The 16,317-nt window shown below is 35.9% G+C and overlaps 1 protein-coding gene across 2 annotated transcripts in view; it reads right to left on the bottom strand.

The window, feature by feature from the left end:
- Positions 1-3,501: 3,501 nt before the first annotated feature.
- The window catches only part of LOC149088473 (tyrosine-protein phosphatase non-receptor type 9-like), a 30,278-nt gene continuing 17,462 nt past the window's right edge, over positions 3,502-16,317 (bottom strand). For both annotated transcript variants that reach the window (XM_089247583.1, XM_089247581.1), the window contains 3 exons: positions 12,814-13,043; positions 10,925-11,132; positions 3,502-7,200 (listed from right to left, as the gene is read on the bottom strand). In XM_089247583.1, the coding sequence (XP_089103709.1) occupies positions 6,968-7,200; positions 10,925-11,132; positions 12,814-13,043 (671 nt within the window). In that variant the 3' untranslated portion in view covers positions 3,502-6,967. The remainder of the gene's footprint in view (positions 7,201-10,924; positions 11,133-12,813; positions 13,044-16,317) is intronic.

Here is a 16,317-nt window from a genome sequence, read left to right on the forward strand (position 1 = left end):
ACAGAAAAATACTTCATTTTGTGAACAGTGGATTTGACACATAAAATATGTTTTTGTATACTATAAATGAGTTTAAAGCATGGATACAAGTTAGCATGGTTGAATTTACATAGACATATTATAAATCATACACAATATCTTTACCTTTGTCTGCCTAAAAAATACTCTATGTCAAAGTGCTAATTCCATTTGACAAAAGCAGTAGTAATAGAAAAATTAATTCCTATCCTTGAGAGCATTTGACATGACCATGTTTCAGATAGGAAGCGCTGATTAATATCTTCAGAATGAATAAGGCTTCAATTTAAAGTGAAAGTTATATATAAAATTGTGATAATAAAGATACAGGTTTCCCAACTGAACCAAATGCACCAGGTTCTCATCACATCCAGATCCGGCTGCTTCAGATTTTAAAAAATGGTATAGAAAATTTCTATTTTAGTGTTTAAAAAAAATCATTAGAGGGGAGTTTTTCCACTTTTTGCATATGAAAAATATAACTGAGAATTTGAATATAAATTGTATTAAAAACTTCTGCATTTTTAAAAAACGAGATACGCTCTACTAAACATGCATGAAGTTATTCAAAAGGTACTTATTTATTTTCCACAGTTCTAAAGAATAAATCATCATGGCTTATTTGCAATGAAAAAAACCATGGCAGTCTTTAGAGAATACAACATATCTCGCACCTCACTTCTAAGCTTGAAAATTCTAATCCGCTTCTAAAAAAGTTTGCCTATCACTGACTTATATGATTATGAATCTTCCTGAAGGATGGGATGCAACTGAAAGTCCACAGAATCCTACGCAGGAAACATTGATGGTTTTTCAACTACTACTACTCGATTGAACGTGTACCTCGCACACATTCCTTTATGAATTTCCAAATGAATTGTTTACATGCAGGAATGGTTTCCTAATTGCTAGTGTGGTAGTAGTTTATGCTGTTGTACTTCAAGTTTGCTCTAAATCAGTCTTGTAAAAGCCAAATTATTTTAGGGCATCACCAGTTATGTATAGGTTAATGTTATGCACAAATAATTATGCCTATGTTACTGGGCCATATTCTGTAAGTCACTCAGTACAATGACTCAGGTATGCAAAGGTTGTTAGGTTTGTATTGCTTTGAATATTCAGCAGCCTAACAGCATTTCAGTTGATAAAAAATATATTCAAAAATGAAATCCACTGACAATCATCATAGTATAGCACAGTATGAACACTTTTTACAACTATACAAATTGAGTGAGAGATACTGGACATTTGGCAGTCATGAATGCAAATTGATGTGTTACGGTAAATGATATTATTATACATAATAACAAGTTATTATGCATAATTGCCAAGCATTTTGAAAAGTTTGATAAACTTGCAATTATTGCATGTATGCATAATACCCAAGCATGATTTTAAAATTTCCCTAAATTGATCTGTTTTACTGTGATTATGCATAGTACTCAAGCGTTGTTAAATTTTATGAATTTCCCTAAATTAATCACTTTTACCAGCTGGTTATGATAGCTATTATGCATAGCACTCAAGCGTCATTGGTAAATTTAATAAGTACTGAAAAAATTATCACTTTTACTGGCAATTATGCATAATAACCATGCATTACGCTGTTGGTAAACATGATAAATCATACTATGATACGATAATACAATACATGTATGAATTACTGTATCAGGGCGAGATCATAAAATTTGTTATCATTATATAAGGGTTCGACTATTTGGAATTTAGACTCATTTGGAATTGTTTTCATTTTTTATCAAATTAACGAATTACACTAGTGTATTATGCATAATCACAGATAAAGTCAATAAATTTCAAGTATTTATCAAATTTACAGACATTTTGGTTAATGCATAAACTATGATAAAAGTGATAATTTGTTTTAGTATTTATCAAATTTACCAATGATGCTTATGTATTTTACATATTCGCAGGTAAAAGGAATAAATTTATCAAACTTACCAAGAAGATTAATAAGTATGCATAATAATAATTTATTACATTCACCGTAACAAATATACTAGCTGAAGAAACTACAGAACTGTTATCTATATATCCAGCAAAGCTTAGTCAAAAGTATTGATATCGAATATAAAAATTATATCTTTACATTAGCCTTATGACTTAACTATTTCAGTCTTTTCAAACAGTTGTGAAGGAGGCTTACTATTTAGGTTTTATAAAGAAGTGATAGGTAATGATATATTTGTATGAATAATAGTCAAAGTATACATGATTAATATCGCAAGGATAAAATCACTAAAATTGCAAAAGTCATTCAAAAAATTTGGATGTTATTCTCATGTAAATAACCTGAGTCTTAAACATTGCAGTGAACATTTTTCAGAGTAAAAAAATGTTGAATTCTGCGAGGAATGCAACCCTTGTATAGGAGACCTCGCCAAAAAAATATATGTTACAAATTTGGCTAATTTTCTAAATAACACATACACAGAGTAAAAAAAAATTCAACACCAAACAAACACATTGGCACTATAAATGCTATTTTAGAAACCTATATCGCTAGAAAAGTTGTTACATAAGTATAAAAAAAACACACAATACACACGCTGTATCAAAAGTTCATTAAAATGCGAGGGAAAAAAATATATAAGATTCCACATCCACGAAAAAAAAAGGAGAATCACTCTACAAAATGTACATATTACAATTCATCGAGTTCAATATTATAGCTTCATATACTGACCATACGCAGTGCACAAAGCTCCAGAAATCAATATACATACCGAAGTGAAAATAATACATAAATTTACAAAGCAGAAAGTTCATATGTTACAAAAACAGAATAAAAACAACGACACAAATAAATTTACCATTTTTATAAATCGTACAGTCCCAAATATTTCTTCTTAGCATTACAATAAATAAATAAACAGAAGATTATATATAGCACTCTTATGCAAAAAAATACACCAATTAATTCGTTAAATTGAAAGAATACTAAACATAAATTTAAGAGTGAAATTCATATAAAGTGAAACCTCCCAACAATGGGACCTAGAAAATAAGGCTGTTTTCGAGAGATTGCTGTTGTTGAGAGGTCTAATATTTCTGAGGAAATAAGTTAAATTTTTTTTATTTCATGTGAAATTACTGCCATGTTCAAACCAAGATCAGAGACTTATTTTATTAAGGAAGAATGAATACAGATAGAACCTGTATATTTGGTGTTTCCGTAACTACCCTATGCAATTATGCATTTTTGCCATTGTTCATACAGAGACGTAAATGCAGATTGCAAGTTTTTTGTCACATTTTCCTGTGCCTTTATCACTGCTCACTACACTTCTTCAGAACCTGAAAATCATTGCCTTTTAAGAAAATTCTTTGTCCAAAGAAGAAAGGAAAAAGTCACTGGGGCAAAGATCAGGGAAATAAGCTGGAAGTAGAAGTAACAGAATGTCTTGTTTTGTTAAGTAATCTACACCGGGAAGGACACGAGTCTTTTTTTCTCTTTTTTTTCCAAACCGAGCACAACTCAGGTCTATCGCCATAGGCAATTTACTACCTAGTGAGTTGTGCCGGAAATGTAAGTGTGGGTGCACCTAACAGTCGGAGTGCGTATCTAGTGTTGTGCATGATTTTTCAGTGCTGCCATCTATATCTCAGAAGTGAAGTGAGTGATGTGTAGTGACTGAATATTTGTGCTGTTTGTAGGACTGTTGCTCTCTGTGGCGAGACTTTTTAATGGGGAGATTGGCTCGCATTTGCACCTCGAAGTTGGGAACCATAGAAAACCAACTTCAGCCGACCACCACTGTGGCGACGGTGGGGCTCGAACCCAGATCCCCGCGATGCGAGTCCGTCACTATGACCATTCGACCACCGCAGCGGACATGACAGTCAAACACCAGTATGATTCAGTGAGATGCAAGTGACCAGATCTTTGGAAAGCCAAGTTGTGGGTGCTCAATCACAACAATACATTGGCTCACATGTCCCTCCATGTCAAATTACCTATCAAAGCATCACATTCTGATACTTCGACATCTTGCCCCATGTGACTTTTTCCTTGGAAAAAGAATATGCTTAAGGGGGAAACAATTCTCGGGTTTCGAAGAAGTGTAGTGAGCAGCGACAAAGGCAGTGGAGGATGTGAGAAGAAGAAAAAATGACAATTCGCACTTACATCTTTGTATGAACTAATTACACAGGGTAGTTACTTTGAAGGAAACACCAAATAAACAGGTTCTATCTGTGTTCATTTTTCCGTAATAAAGTAAGTCTCAGAACTTTTTGAACATAGTAGTATAACAATCCATACTATGCAGCACAACATTCTTGTTGCATTGAATGTGCATTAATTTCGCATAAAAAATCTTGTGCACCCCCCCCCCCTCCCCAAAGCAACTACTTGTGAAACCCCAGGGCAACGGACCACATTTAGGAAACCACAGATGTAGCAAGGGTGCAGGATTCAGTCATAATAGGAAAAAAATAGTTGCAGAAAAAATTATTTGTCTGTAAAATTTAAAACTATAAATGTATGAGATGGAATATACCGTACAAAAACCTGCAATCTTTTGTACATTTCATCTTGCTGAGAGTTTTTGTGGTAATTTTTACTGAATTGGCTTGTACAGCGAAAAGGGGAGGCAGGGTGCCAAAATGATGTCTCACACAGGTGAAAATTTTATCTTGAGCCACCCATGACATACAGACGGACCCACATACATTTTTGTTTGTATGATTCAAGGTAAAAAAAAATTTTCAGAGCAAATATCTGAGGAGTATTTTTAACGAGATACACAATTCTTCTTTTATTTCCATATCCAAAAGTGGCAGTTATATGGAAATCCTTGTTCAGAAGTTGACCTCAATGTTAATCCAATGGGATGTGTGCTGTGTTCCAAGAAAATATGGCTGTTGTTCAGAGGCTACCGTTGTTCAAAGGTGACCCTAATGGGAGGTTTCACTGTAATTTATTATCGAGGAAAAACAATTATACAACTGCCCCCCTGATCAACAGCAATGAAACAGTTGTTATCAGGACATTGCTAACGCATATTTTTGGACTAAAGGAGTTTTATTTTATTTTTTTCGGATGCACCGCAATTTCCAGTAAATTAGTTGCATTAACAACTGAAAACAAGAAAAAAAAAAATTTCGTGCATAATTTTCATTAAAGAACTCAAAAAACACCAAGATGTCCTAATACACATTTAACTTACGTTCTGAGGTTCATGACTTATCGAGAATTAATGACTATTGTGCAAGATACTTTATGATTTTAATGCCATTCAAAATATTCCAGTGTCATTTAAATTTTCAAATCGGGTAAAGTTACCTACGTTACTCAATTTACATCCTTAAATAATAATGTTAATTAATACATGGGTTGATTTTTTAGTAGTGGTAACAGTGCTGTAGTGATCGCGTGAAACGGAGCCAGGCCATGCCCTTTATACCACAAGTTAAATGTCTACCTTTGTCAGAGTAAATGAACTCTCCCAATGCACATGCGTAGTGATAACAGGACTGCTGTGGAATAGCCAGTCACAATACTGTTCACAGCGTTTTCAAAGGAAAAACAAATGAGTTGTTAAAATTTGAATGTACTAGAGGTTGCAATGCAACCATCTTGGGTGACAAAGACTACTACTAAACCACACAGGCCCCTCGTCCATATTCCTCTATGAAATTTCTAACAAATGGGTAAACATCAATTCCTCCATTGGCTTCATGAGAGGGAGGAAACACTATTAATAACAAGCGCAAGAACTTTTCCCCAATATAGAGATAAAAAATATTAATTAATAAATAAATAATCAACAATGGTTGGAATGCGCCTGTATGTGTTGTGAACCTAATATGAAGTTTATTTCTTAGAAATGCTTGTTGTATGTTTAACTACTCTTTTCCCGCACACCAACTCTGGTTACATAACCATATCAGTAATTTCCAGCCAGTGGAGTTGGGTGGGAAATGAAGGCCCCATCTATTGGTGGTCACTCCAGGCCCGGCAGGTAAAGAACTTGTTTTTGTTCTTCCCTGGATTTGAACCTGTGGACCTTGACAGTAACCATCATGGTGGAAGACAAGCATCTTACCATTGCACCACTTGGGCAGTTATCTTTTGTATGTTGGCCAAGTGCTGCCATCTTTCTTTCGAATTCTGAAGCAGAAAACTTATCACCAAGGACTACAAAAGGTTTGCGGTGCATCTGCATTACCTTACCAAACAGTAGCAAGGTGGGTAAGAGCTTTCAGCGAGGCAAGCGAAAATATGTAGGGCAATACACTGCTCTCTTTGCACCATTCAGAGATTAGACAGTGCTAATGGTATCAAAAGGCTTCCACATTACTGGGAATGCTTTATACATAACACTGGTGGTTATACCAAAGACCTATAAAACTTAGAACTTTGTATGTTCACTATATATCTGGAAAATAAATGGTTGCCAGCACCAAAAAATCAACTTATGTATTCTGATTTGAAGCTCAACTCAAGTCAATTAAATGAAATATCTGATCTCGTTCTAAACATCAATTCCTCCATTGGCTTCATGAGAAGGAGGAAACATTATTAATAACAAGCGCAAGAACTTTTCCCCAATATAGAGATAAAAAATATTGATTAATAAATAAATAATCAACAATGGTGTGTTATTGTCAAACAATAACAATAAAATGTTAATGCCATTAGCAAATGAATTTACAAAAGTAAAACAGTAAAAAAATTGTGTGTGAGAAAACATACAGAATAGTCAGTTCATTTCCACAAATCAAACTCATTCAACTGTTATGCTCATGAACTTTAAAAAAAGTAAAGTATGCTTCATTCAGCATATTTAAAAAAAAACGTTCTCAGTTAAATATCGCTGCTAATAACCTGTTAGAATGATGTTTTCTCATAGTATTTTTTTTTTTTTTTCAAATACAACTTGGACAGATACCATGGACGATAAGATTTTCATGAGTGTATGGCTCACTCTGATTCGGAATCCTCATCATCGTCATTAAAACCGGAAAGATCAACGTCTTCCAGAAGTCCCCTACTTAATGCATACTCCAACAGTGCTAAGTGACAGAATACATATTGGTCTGGCATTTGTATGCTGTGAGCTCTTTGTGCTCTGATACGTTCAACAGTTTTGCGTATTTCAATTAGACCAACAGCTTCCAATCTGTTGATGCAGATATCAAGAGTGATGAAAGTACCTGTGAAGAAATCCAATAGAGTTAAATTAAAAGTATGAAACCAGACATGAGAAATTTAGCGATGGATTATTTTTGTCAAACTGTGGTCATTATATCTGCAAAACAGCTAATCATACCAGAACCTAGGACGACAGTTTACGGCTGATCTCAAATGGGTTCTTTCTTCTCCGTATCTCTCACGAGAAGTTGAAAAATTATTTTCTATGTATGGAGACTTGAGTAAGCTGTACATATGCTTTGTGCATATGGCACAAAGCATATGTACCTTGGCACCTTTTCCTCTTTCAATTAACATAATTTTCATGGATAGATATTGGAAAGTTGGTGCAGTGCAGGCGCGGATCCAGGACTATTTGTCAGGAGGGGCAAATTGTGTAAGTTCTTTAAATCGCCCAATATTTTATGGGACAAATTTTCCCCATAAATCATTCCTGTAACCCTTCCCACTGGATCTGCTCCTGAACAAAGGCAGATATCTTCCACTGTGAATAGACCAGAGGCAGGTATCTTCAGCAGAGTGGAGACAGACATTTCAGATGTGAATGAGGTCGAGGCAGATGTCTTCAGCTCAGCTGCAAATGGAACTCAGGCAGATTTGCATCTTCAGCTGCAAATAGAGTGAAGGCAAGACGATCTAGGCCAAAGTGTTGAAGAACAACTTATTGTGTAGGTGAATCATCCTGTATATTATAGGACAAATTTATTCCATGTTATTCGGCTCTACGGAGGGGCAATCATCCCCATCTGGATCCGTGCTTGATAGTGAAAAAAATGCTTTGTGTAGCAATTATATAACCTCAGTGTATAGCAAGATATTTACACATTATGTAAATGTCACAGCCCCTAAGAGAGTTTGGCTGGCCGAACAACCACCCAGGGTCTGGAAAAATTCTCATTACTTTTGTGTTTTTACACAATCAGTTCACTATAGATAGGGTTCGCCAAAGATCTCAGCTTATGGGCCTGGCTCCAGGATGTACATTTCACACAGTTTTCAAAGATGGTAGAACTAAAAAATCATACAGGACACTATAGTCCTGCGCCCACTCAAATTGTTGGGTACGGATTGGATTGGATTTTGAATTTCTTGGCGCAAGGACCAATTTGGTCAAACTGCGCCAAAGCAAGACATAAAAATGAGAAAAATGTCCTCCTGTCATGTCAAAAAACTAAAACATATAAAACGGAACATGAAGCGTAAAACAATGACATAAATTTTAAAAACTATAATTTGTCATAAAAACCAATGGCTTTGATGAATTTAAAAATGCGAGATGCATCGCTATTGTCATTTAAAATATCATGAAGTGAAAGATGACTATGACCAAAAGCGGTCGTAAAATGATGACGATGATGTGAACAAGTAAAAGCATGAGCGATGGTCAATGGACTTTGACAATGAGGGCACTCTGGTTGACTCTCTCGTAATAACAAATATGATTGTGTTAGGCGACTGTGTCCTATGCGCAACCGGGCAAGCAGAACTTCCTCCTTTCTGTTAGTTCTGCAGCTCGAACGCCAAAGGCCAAGTGTGGGCTTGATGGCATGAAGTTTATTATTTATCTGATGGTTCCAATGATCCTGCCAGCGGTGAGGAATCACTTCCCGGAGGATTGAGAAGTGGTCACTGGCAGGTACCAAAAGGTTATTGTCAATGTTAGTTGTTGTTCGAGCTGCGGTGTCTGCTTTTCGTTGCCCGGTATTCCTACATGACCTGGTACCCAGTAAAATTTTACTGTGGTACCATGATGAATGAGGTAATGCAGTTCATGAAAAATGGCATGAATGAATGGATGAGTGTGAAACGTACAGGAACACAGTGCTTGTAATGCGCTGAGAGAGTCACTATAAATGATGCATCGTCGGTGGCATTTGCGTCGTATATGACGTAGAGCCTGAAGGATTGCGTACAGTTCTGCCAAATAAATAGAGAATGTGTCGTGAAGTTTGAAAGATGTCTCCTCACAGCAGATGTAGGCACAACCGACATGCCCAGGGCTCTTGGAGCCGTCGGTATATATAGGGAAGTACCTGTTGTACCTACCCCTGTGCCTGAAGAAAATCTGTCGATATATGACATCTGCTGTGGTGGCTCTAGGGTATAATGATAATGAAAGAGAGACATCTGGCAGAGACTGCTCCCATGGTGCCAGTTGCCAAGCAACTGGGGCCACACGACTGATGTCTAATTCTAGTTCTTCTACAAGTGCCCTCATACGAAGACCGTAAGATGGAACACATGAAGGTCGAGCAGCAAAAAGTCTATGAAATGAGGGATTAAAAATGACACGATGAAGTGGATGACCTGGTAAAGACTTCATTTTGATATAATATTTCAAAGAAAGTTGTTGGCGTCTTGATGTCAGTGATGGCTCGTTGCATTCGACATACAGGCTCTCCATTGGAGACATCCGGAATGCTCCAGAACAAATCCGCAGGGCGAGATGGTGGACTGGGTCGAGCATACTCAGATAGCTCCGAGGTGCCGACCCGTATACAATGGAGCCGTAGTCGAGCTTCGATCTTATTAAAGCTTTATATAAGTGAAGGAGCGACTTACGGTCAGCTCCCCACGATGTAGAAGAGATGACCTTCAAGAGGTTCATCGTCTTCATGCAACGAGCTCTCAACTGTGAAATATGAGGTTTAAATGTAAGTTTCTTGTCAAATGAAATGCCGAGGAATTTTGTATTCTCTACAATAGGTATTTGACTATTATTTAATAATAATTATGGGTCATCATGAAGCTCACGACGCCGGCAAAAATGCACAGCGACGGTTTTGTCAGCGGAGAAAGAGAAACCGTTATCATGAGCCCACTTGCTGATCTTGTTGAGAGCAGTTTGTAATTGTCTCTCGGCTGACCTCATATTCACTGATTGATATGATATTAACAGATCATCCACGTAAAGTGCGCCAGTGACTGACAACGGGAGTTGGTTCAACACCCCGTTGAGTCTCAAAATAAAAAGTGTCACACTTAAAATGCTACCTTGAGGTACACCTTGTTCTTGAATTTGGGGAGCTGATAACGTGCTTCCGATCCGTACCTGGAAGATGCGGCAAGCAAGAAAGTTCTTAATGAAAATGGGCAAGTTGCCCCGCAAGCCGCAATTATAGAGGTCGGAAAGAATTCCGTGCCTCCATGTACGATCGTAGGCCTTTTCTATATCGAAAAATATAGCTATCATATGCTGCCTCTTTACGAATGCTTGTCTTATTGATGTCTCAAGGCGTAACATATTGCATGTTGTGGACCTGAACCGTCTAAAGCCGCTTTGATGTTTAGATAAAATATTGTTAACCTCAAGGTAGTGCATAAGGCGATAGTTGACCATGCGTTCCATGAGCTTACACAGACAACTGGTCAAAGTCTGTCCTATATAAAAACTATAGTCCTGCGCCCACTCAAATTGTTGGGTACACATGCACTCTACCAGCACGTCACTCGGTAGTAAATTGCCCATGGAGATAGATCAGAGTTTGTGCTCTGAAAAGAAAGCCTCCAGGATGTGGGGGAACATGGTGATTTAGGACTTGTATTTTTTTTTAATGTCTTAAACTGTAAGTAGAATACAGTATTTTAATTTAATATAGGTAATTTTATATTATTGCAAATTTAAAATATAAATAAATGTGTTAACATTCATAATTTATCATCTGTTACCAATAAGTCATATATTTTTTCATAACGTTTTCATGATAACATGGGAATTATTATTACCTGTCCTTCCAATACCAGCACTGCAGTGCACAAGTATGGGTGGTCCAAGAGGATGTCCTTGCCAAGAGTCCTCCATAGCAGCAACTGCTTGGGCTTGTTTCTCCCGAACTTTGTCCCTAAAGTCCAGCATTGCGAGAGCAGAGCCTGGCACTCCATAGTCAGGCCAACTAGTGAACTGCATATGTACCACATCTTGCTTGGCACAAAGCTGTATAGAGTGTAACACAAACTTTACAAAATACCATTAAAAAAAAAATATATATATATATATATATATATATATATATATATATTATTACAGTAAATATAAATCTGGTTATTATGCATAATCATCAAGCATTTTTATAAATTTCCCTGAATAACTTTTACTAGCAATTATGCATAATACCCAAGCGTCACATCATTGGTAAGCATGATAAACTGTATTATATGATAATTCATCCATGTATTGTATCATTATATAGGGGTATGATCGTAAAATTTGTTATCATTCGTATCGGGGTCCAACTGTATTTATCACACATACTAGACTCATTTGGAATTTTTTTCATACTTATCAAATTCACCAATTAGGGTATCATACATATTATGATAAAGGTAATAAATTTCAAATATTTTTCAAATTTACCAATGAACCATTCACTTGATTATGAATAATCACCGGTAAAAGAGATGTTTTCAGTATTTATCAAATTTACCATCAACACTTGGATGTGCATATTAAGCTTAATCTTCAGTAAAAGTGGTAATTTTTTTAGTATTTACCAACTGCGTTTGGGTATTACATATATCTGCCAGTAAAAAGGATAAATTTATCAAACTTACCCAGTGGAGTGGTAAGTATGTACAATAACTGATTTAAATCACATTTATAGTAACATATAATACGTAAACATATATACGTATTATATAACATATCATTTATAGTAACATATAAATTTTCAAAACTACATTAATTCACTACTGCACCATTACGAAAATAGCTTATCACTGCAAAGCACTGATACAACCCATTTTGAATCGTTGTAAAAATACTCAAGCCTTGAATATAAAATGAATAAAATTACAATCATATAAGATGAATCAACTTGAATTTTATCGCTAAAAAGAATCATTGCAGCCGACATGAGGGTAATGGTTGTGGAAGGAATCATCTTAGCTTCTATTATTCCTCATGGGTAAGTATGCTTTGATATACAAGTATTTTGGATCATGAATACATTAACTAAAACAAATTACGCTTACAAACCAAAGTACTACTACTTAACTGTACACGCACCTTGCACACATTCCTCTTCAGAATTTAAAAACGAATCGGTACATTCCGAAGCGTGTTGTGTGGCCTAAGACAACATAAATATGTTTCAGAGTTACGATTGTTTAGTGCTCTTGCTGTCATCTACCTTCTATATTTTGAAGCAAAGATGGTAAATGCTTGATTTTCATGTTATGTAGTGTGTATGTAGTTATCATATGTGTTGTGTTGAAAGAGTGCTTGCTCTCAGCGGAATGACTTTTCCAAATGGAAGACAGGCTCACATTTGTGCCTCAAAGTTAGAAAAGCAACTTCAGTCAACCAAAACCCACTGTGCTGCCAATATTGTTTGAAAATGGATCCTCACGATTAAAGTCCAGCACAATGCTCACATGGCTGCACAGCAAACAAAAACCCACCAGTACTGCTGCAATATTTTATGTACAAATTGATATTAAAAATCTAAAAAAACACAAAGATATTGAATTTATTACATATCTATTATGATTAATGATAATGAATCACAAAAAGAATTGTCAACTGATAGCTAAGAAACATTGCGAGAATTTCAATAAATTTGAGACGTAAACTGATGGTCATTAGAATTGTTGAAAAAAAAAATAGCAATCGGTACCTCAATGTTAGTTAAGACCAAGTTGGTGATCGTATAGTCTTCTGAATGCTCTACCCCGCAGTTCTTGATTATGAAATTTCCACACTCCATGGAACTATCGTCTTCAGGAGGCCAGTAAAGTCCACATTTTACTCTACCTCTTTCTATTGCTTTTGTAGTCATGACAATGACTTGGCACTCTTGCTCCCAGATCATACGCCAAAAATCACCGAATGTTTTAGGCAAGGGACCTGTGGAGAATTCGTAGAAACCCAAATAACATACAGTGACAGCAACCACTAAAAATCAAATTAATGTTGAGTGTTTAAATACTGCATCAATTGTTGATTCTTGTGTAACTTGTATGGAAAAAGATGAAAAAACTGAATTTCCGAAAACAAAATTTCACTGAATAAATATAGCAGATATAAAAATTTAAGTAAAACTGAAAGAATATGCAGAATGCCACACTATTTATTGAAAATACAAAACCAAGAAATAAAAATTATTGCATTGATTCTAAAATCAGCATGGAAAAGTTGGTCTATTTCATAAGGAAATGCTAATTCAATAGAGACACAGTGGCAGCTGAAATTGATTTGACAACTTTAAAGCATGATTAAATTGTGACTACCACAATTTCCTCTAATTCACATATATATAGATTCCATTCGTGTAGCTAGAAAAGAGGGAAATTAAGATCATGTGCATCTTTATGCTTTTAACATGAACTTTAGAGACAAGTATCAGATAAGTGATTGGCTCAAAACCATTAAATAGACTACAAATCCAGGATCCCAACAATTATTAGCACAACAAAGTTCAGCATTCTTAGTTCATGCCACTATCCTACTGCGCTGCCATTCTGATAGCTTTTCAAATTTTGAAAATTTTCCTCTGTGACTCTTCCTAATTTGTTGAAAGGAATCCTTTGGAGCAAAAATGAAAATTATTTCACTCTTTTGATTTTTAAAAAGTACCTGTGGTCATTTTGACCGCGGTTGGAAATTGTGCTGCTCAACAAAATTTCAAATATAATATGAATGCATTTTTTAAGAAATAAAATTATTAATTTTCTGATCTAAAAACAGGGTTCATGTCTCATTACAGTTCAGGCATAAGCAAACATACAGGGTGAGAGAGATGGGCAGCTTTTTCTCAGCCAAATACACATAAAACAAACAGATATTGTCTAGATCAGAGGTCTTAAACATTTTTCTAGTTGCGAGCACTGCCTTTACCCATCACCGAAAGAGCACCCTTGCAGCAAGTTTGACATACGAATGCATGGAATGATTGGAATGCATGGATGCAAGGATGATTTCAATTCATGCATGTAATTTTTATAAGGTGTTTAATTAGAATGTTGAGCAAGTGCTTGCGAATACCAAATTGGACATGAGCATCAAATACTCTGGGTGCTTCAGGGAGCAGCATGGTGCTCACAAGCAATGTGTGGAAGATGCCTGTTCTAGATATTATATGAGGTGAGCTTGAAAGAAAAGTTAGGAAGGCAGGATCGTGTCTCCAGAGGTGTAGATGATAGCATGCTTGCCCGGTTTGCAAGAAGGCCTGGGTTCGTTACCAGCAGAGAAAAGATAAATTTTTTTTCTGAGTTCAACCTTGGCATTATATCCAGAAAATAGCAGCTTGCTTAGACGTATATGGTGTTTCAAAAGGAGATGGGCCAGCTAGTAAATTGAGTATTAGCTTCAAATGTAAAACTTTCTCAACTGTTCCAGCTGGGATGGGGATAGGTGAGAGAAGGGACCGTAGATAGCAGAACTTAAGGATTCAGATCACTTGAGCCTCCAAGAATTTTTTGCTTCCTCAATCTATATATATAAAATTGATTTTGTGTCTGTGTTTGTGTATGTTCTCTTTACAAATCTACAATTTTAGATTGATCGGCGCAAAATTTTTCATATATACCAAATGGGAGCCGTCTTGAACGATAGGCTACTTTAAAATTTCATTAGAGCAAGGCAAATGTCCCAAATGGGCAAAAAATTGTAGGGCCTCAACAATCACTTTCGGAACGTTTACTTTGGTTGCCGTGGTTCTTTAGCAATACATTTCACACATGCATATGACTTCACAACGGTTTGTCACTTCTTCAATGCTGCATGTATATGTATAATAGTTCATGCCTTTATAATGGTTTGCCACTTTTTCAATCCCCTCAGTAATGAGAGCTTTTTGAATAGACACCATCATTAGCATCACTGAGGGTAAGGCAAAGAATGATCCCCATAGAAATCAGTGTTAAAATTGCCAATTTTACTGTAGAAATGCTGAATTTTAATGGGGTTTTCTGCTATAACAATAATTTTAAAAATCTTGATTTTTGAAATATTGAGTTCGCTTAGAGATACGAAGCCCAGAAAATTAAATATTAAGTAATTAGCCGGACCTACTTTTGAGCTGTATATCCATGTAATAACGTTGATTTCAACTTTTTATTTATATCATCTCAAGCATGAAAATTAATGTTTTCGTATTATCTTTTAATATTCAACAGCATAAATTCATATAGTTTAGGATGTTTTAAAGTTAATTATGGGCCCGTAAAGTGCATCAAAGAAATTCCACAGCTTTAATTAAGCATTTTTTGAAGCAGAAACAGGCAGATGAATAATTTGAAGTTCAGGGGGGTGGTGGGGGGGGGGAAAGAGGGAATCGGAATACCTAAGCGCCCCTTAGAAAAAAAAAATATTCATTTCTATGTTTCTCTAAATCTAGATTTATTTATTTTATGAGTCGCGCAGGAAGTCCCCATATTGGTTATATTCGACACGGTTTGTATGTCTCTCAAAGAAAGAGGGAGATATCACATGATCCGAAAAGCCTCATTGAAGAAAACCTGGGCAGTGCCAGGTATTATAGCTAGTAATTAATAAACATGCAAAGCAAAGCATGTACCCTTCTCAGCTTGCTTTATTGAATCCCTGGTATGCAAGATGTCTGGCATCCCTAGTAATCCCTTATTGTTTTGCTTTATCGGAATCCCTGAACAGGAAGAGGGTGTCATTCAGTCATCATAAAGCAATTTACATTTCAAAAATTTTGAGAAATCAATGAAAAATCTAAACAATATTTTTTTACAGGTCTGGGACCCCATGTCTCCCAAAACCCCCATATGACAATATTTCAAAATAAGCAACTATAGTTAATACAAATACAAAAGCATCAACACGCAAATTGCCCAATGAGGTGGTTGAAAATATTATGCCCATAAAAAATATGGATGTCAAATATCACTTTGACCTTTGAAGACAGGACACACCCGGTCATTTCATTTATTGACAACCCTATTAGAGAAAAATTCCCTGTGACACCACAACCTGGAATTGTCCGTTACTAAACAATACTGGTGTTCCCTTGTTGAAGCAGTTGATTGACTGTGTATTAATAACTCATGGTCCATCCTATCCATCCCGTTGAAAATTTTCAACACCTCGGTCATATACCCCCTTCTCTGAGATGGGAAGCGGTGTGTGTCCAGTCTTCAAAGGTCATATACCC

This window comes from Pholcus phalangioides, unplaced genomic scaffold (assembly GCF_987345545.1).
Source record: "Pholcus phalangioides strain wild (caught in Gottingen) unplaced genomic scaffold, Ppha-v1.0 ptg000003l_1, whole genome shotgun sequence".
Classification (NCBI taxonomy): Eukaryota; Metazoa; Arthropoda; class Arachnida; order Araneae; family Pholcidae; genus Pholcus; species Pholcus phalangioides.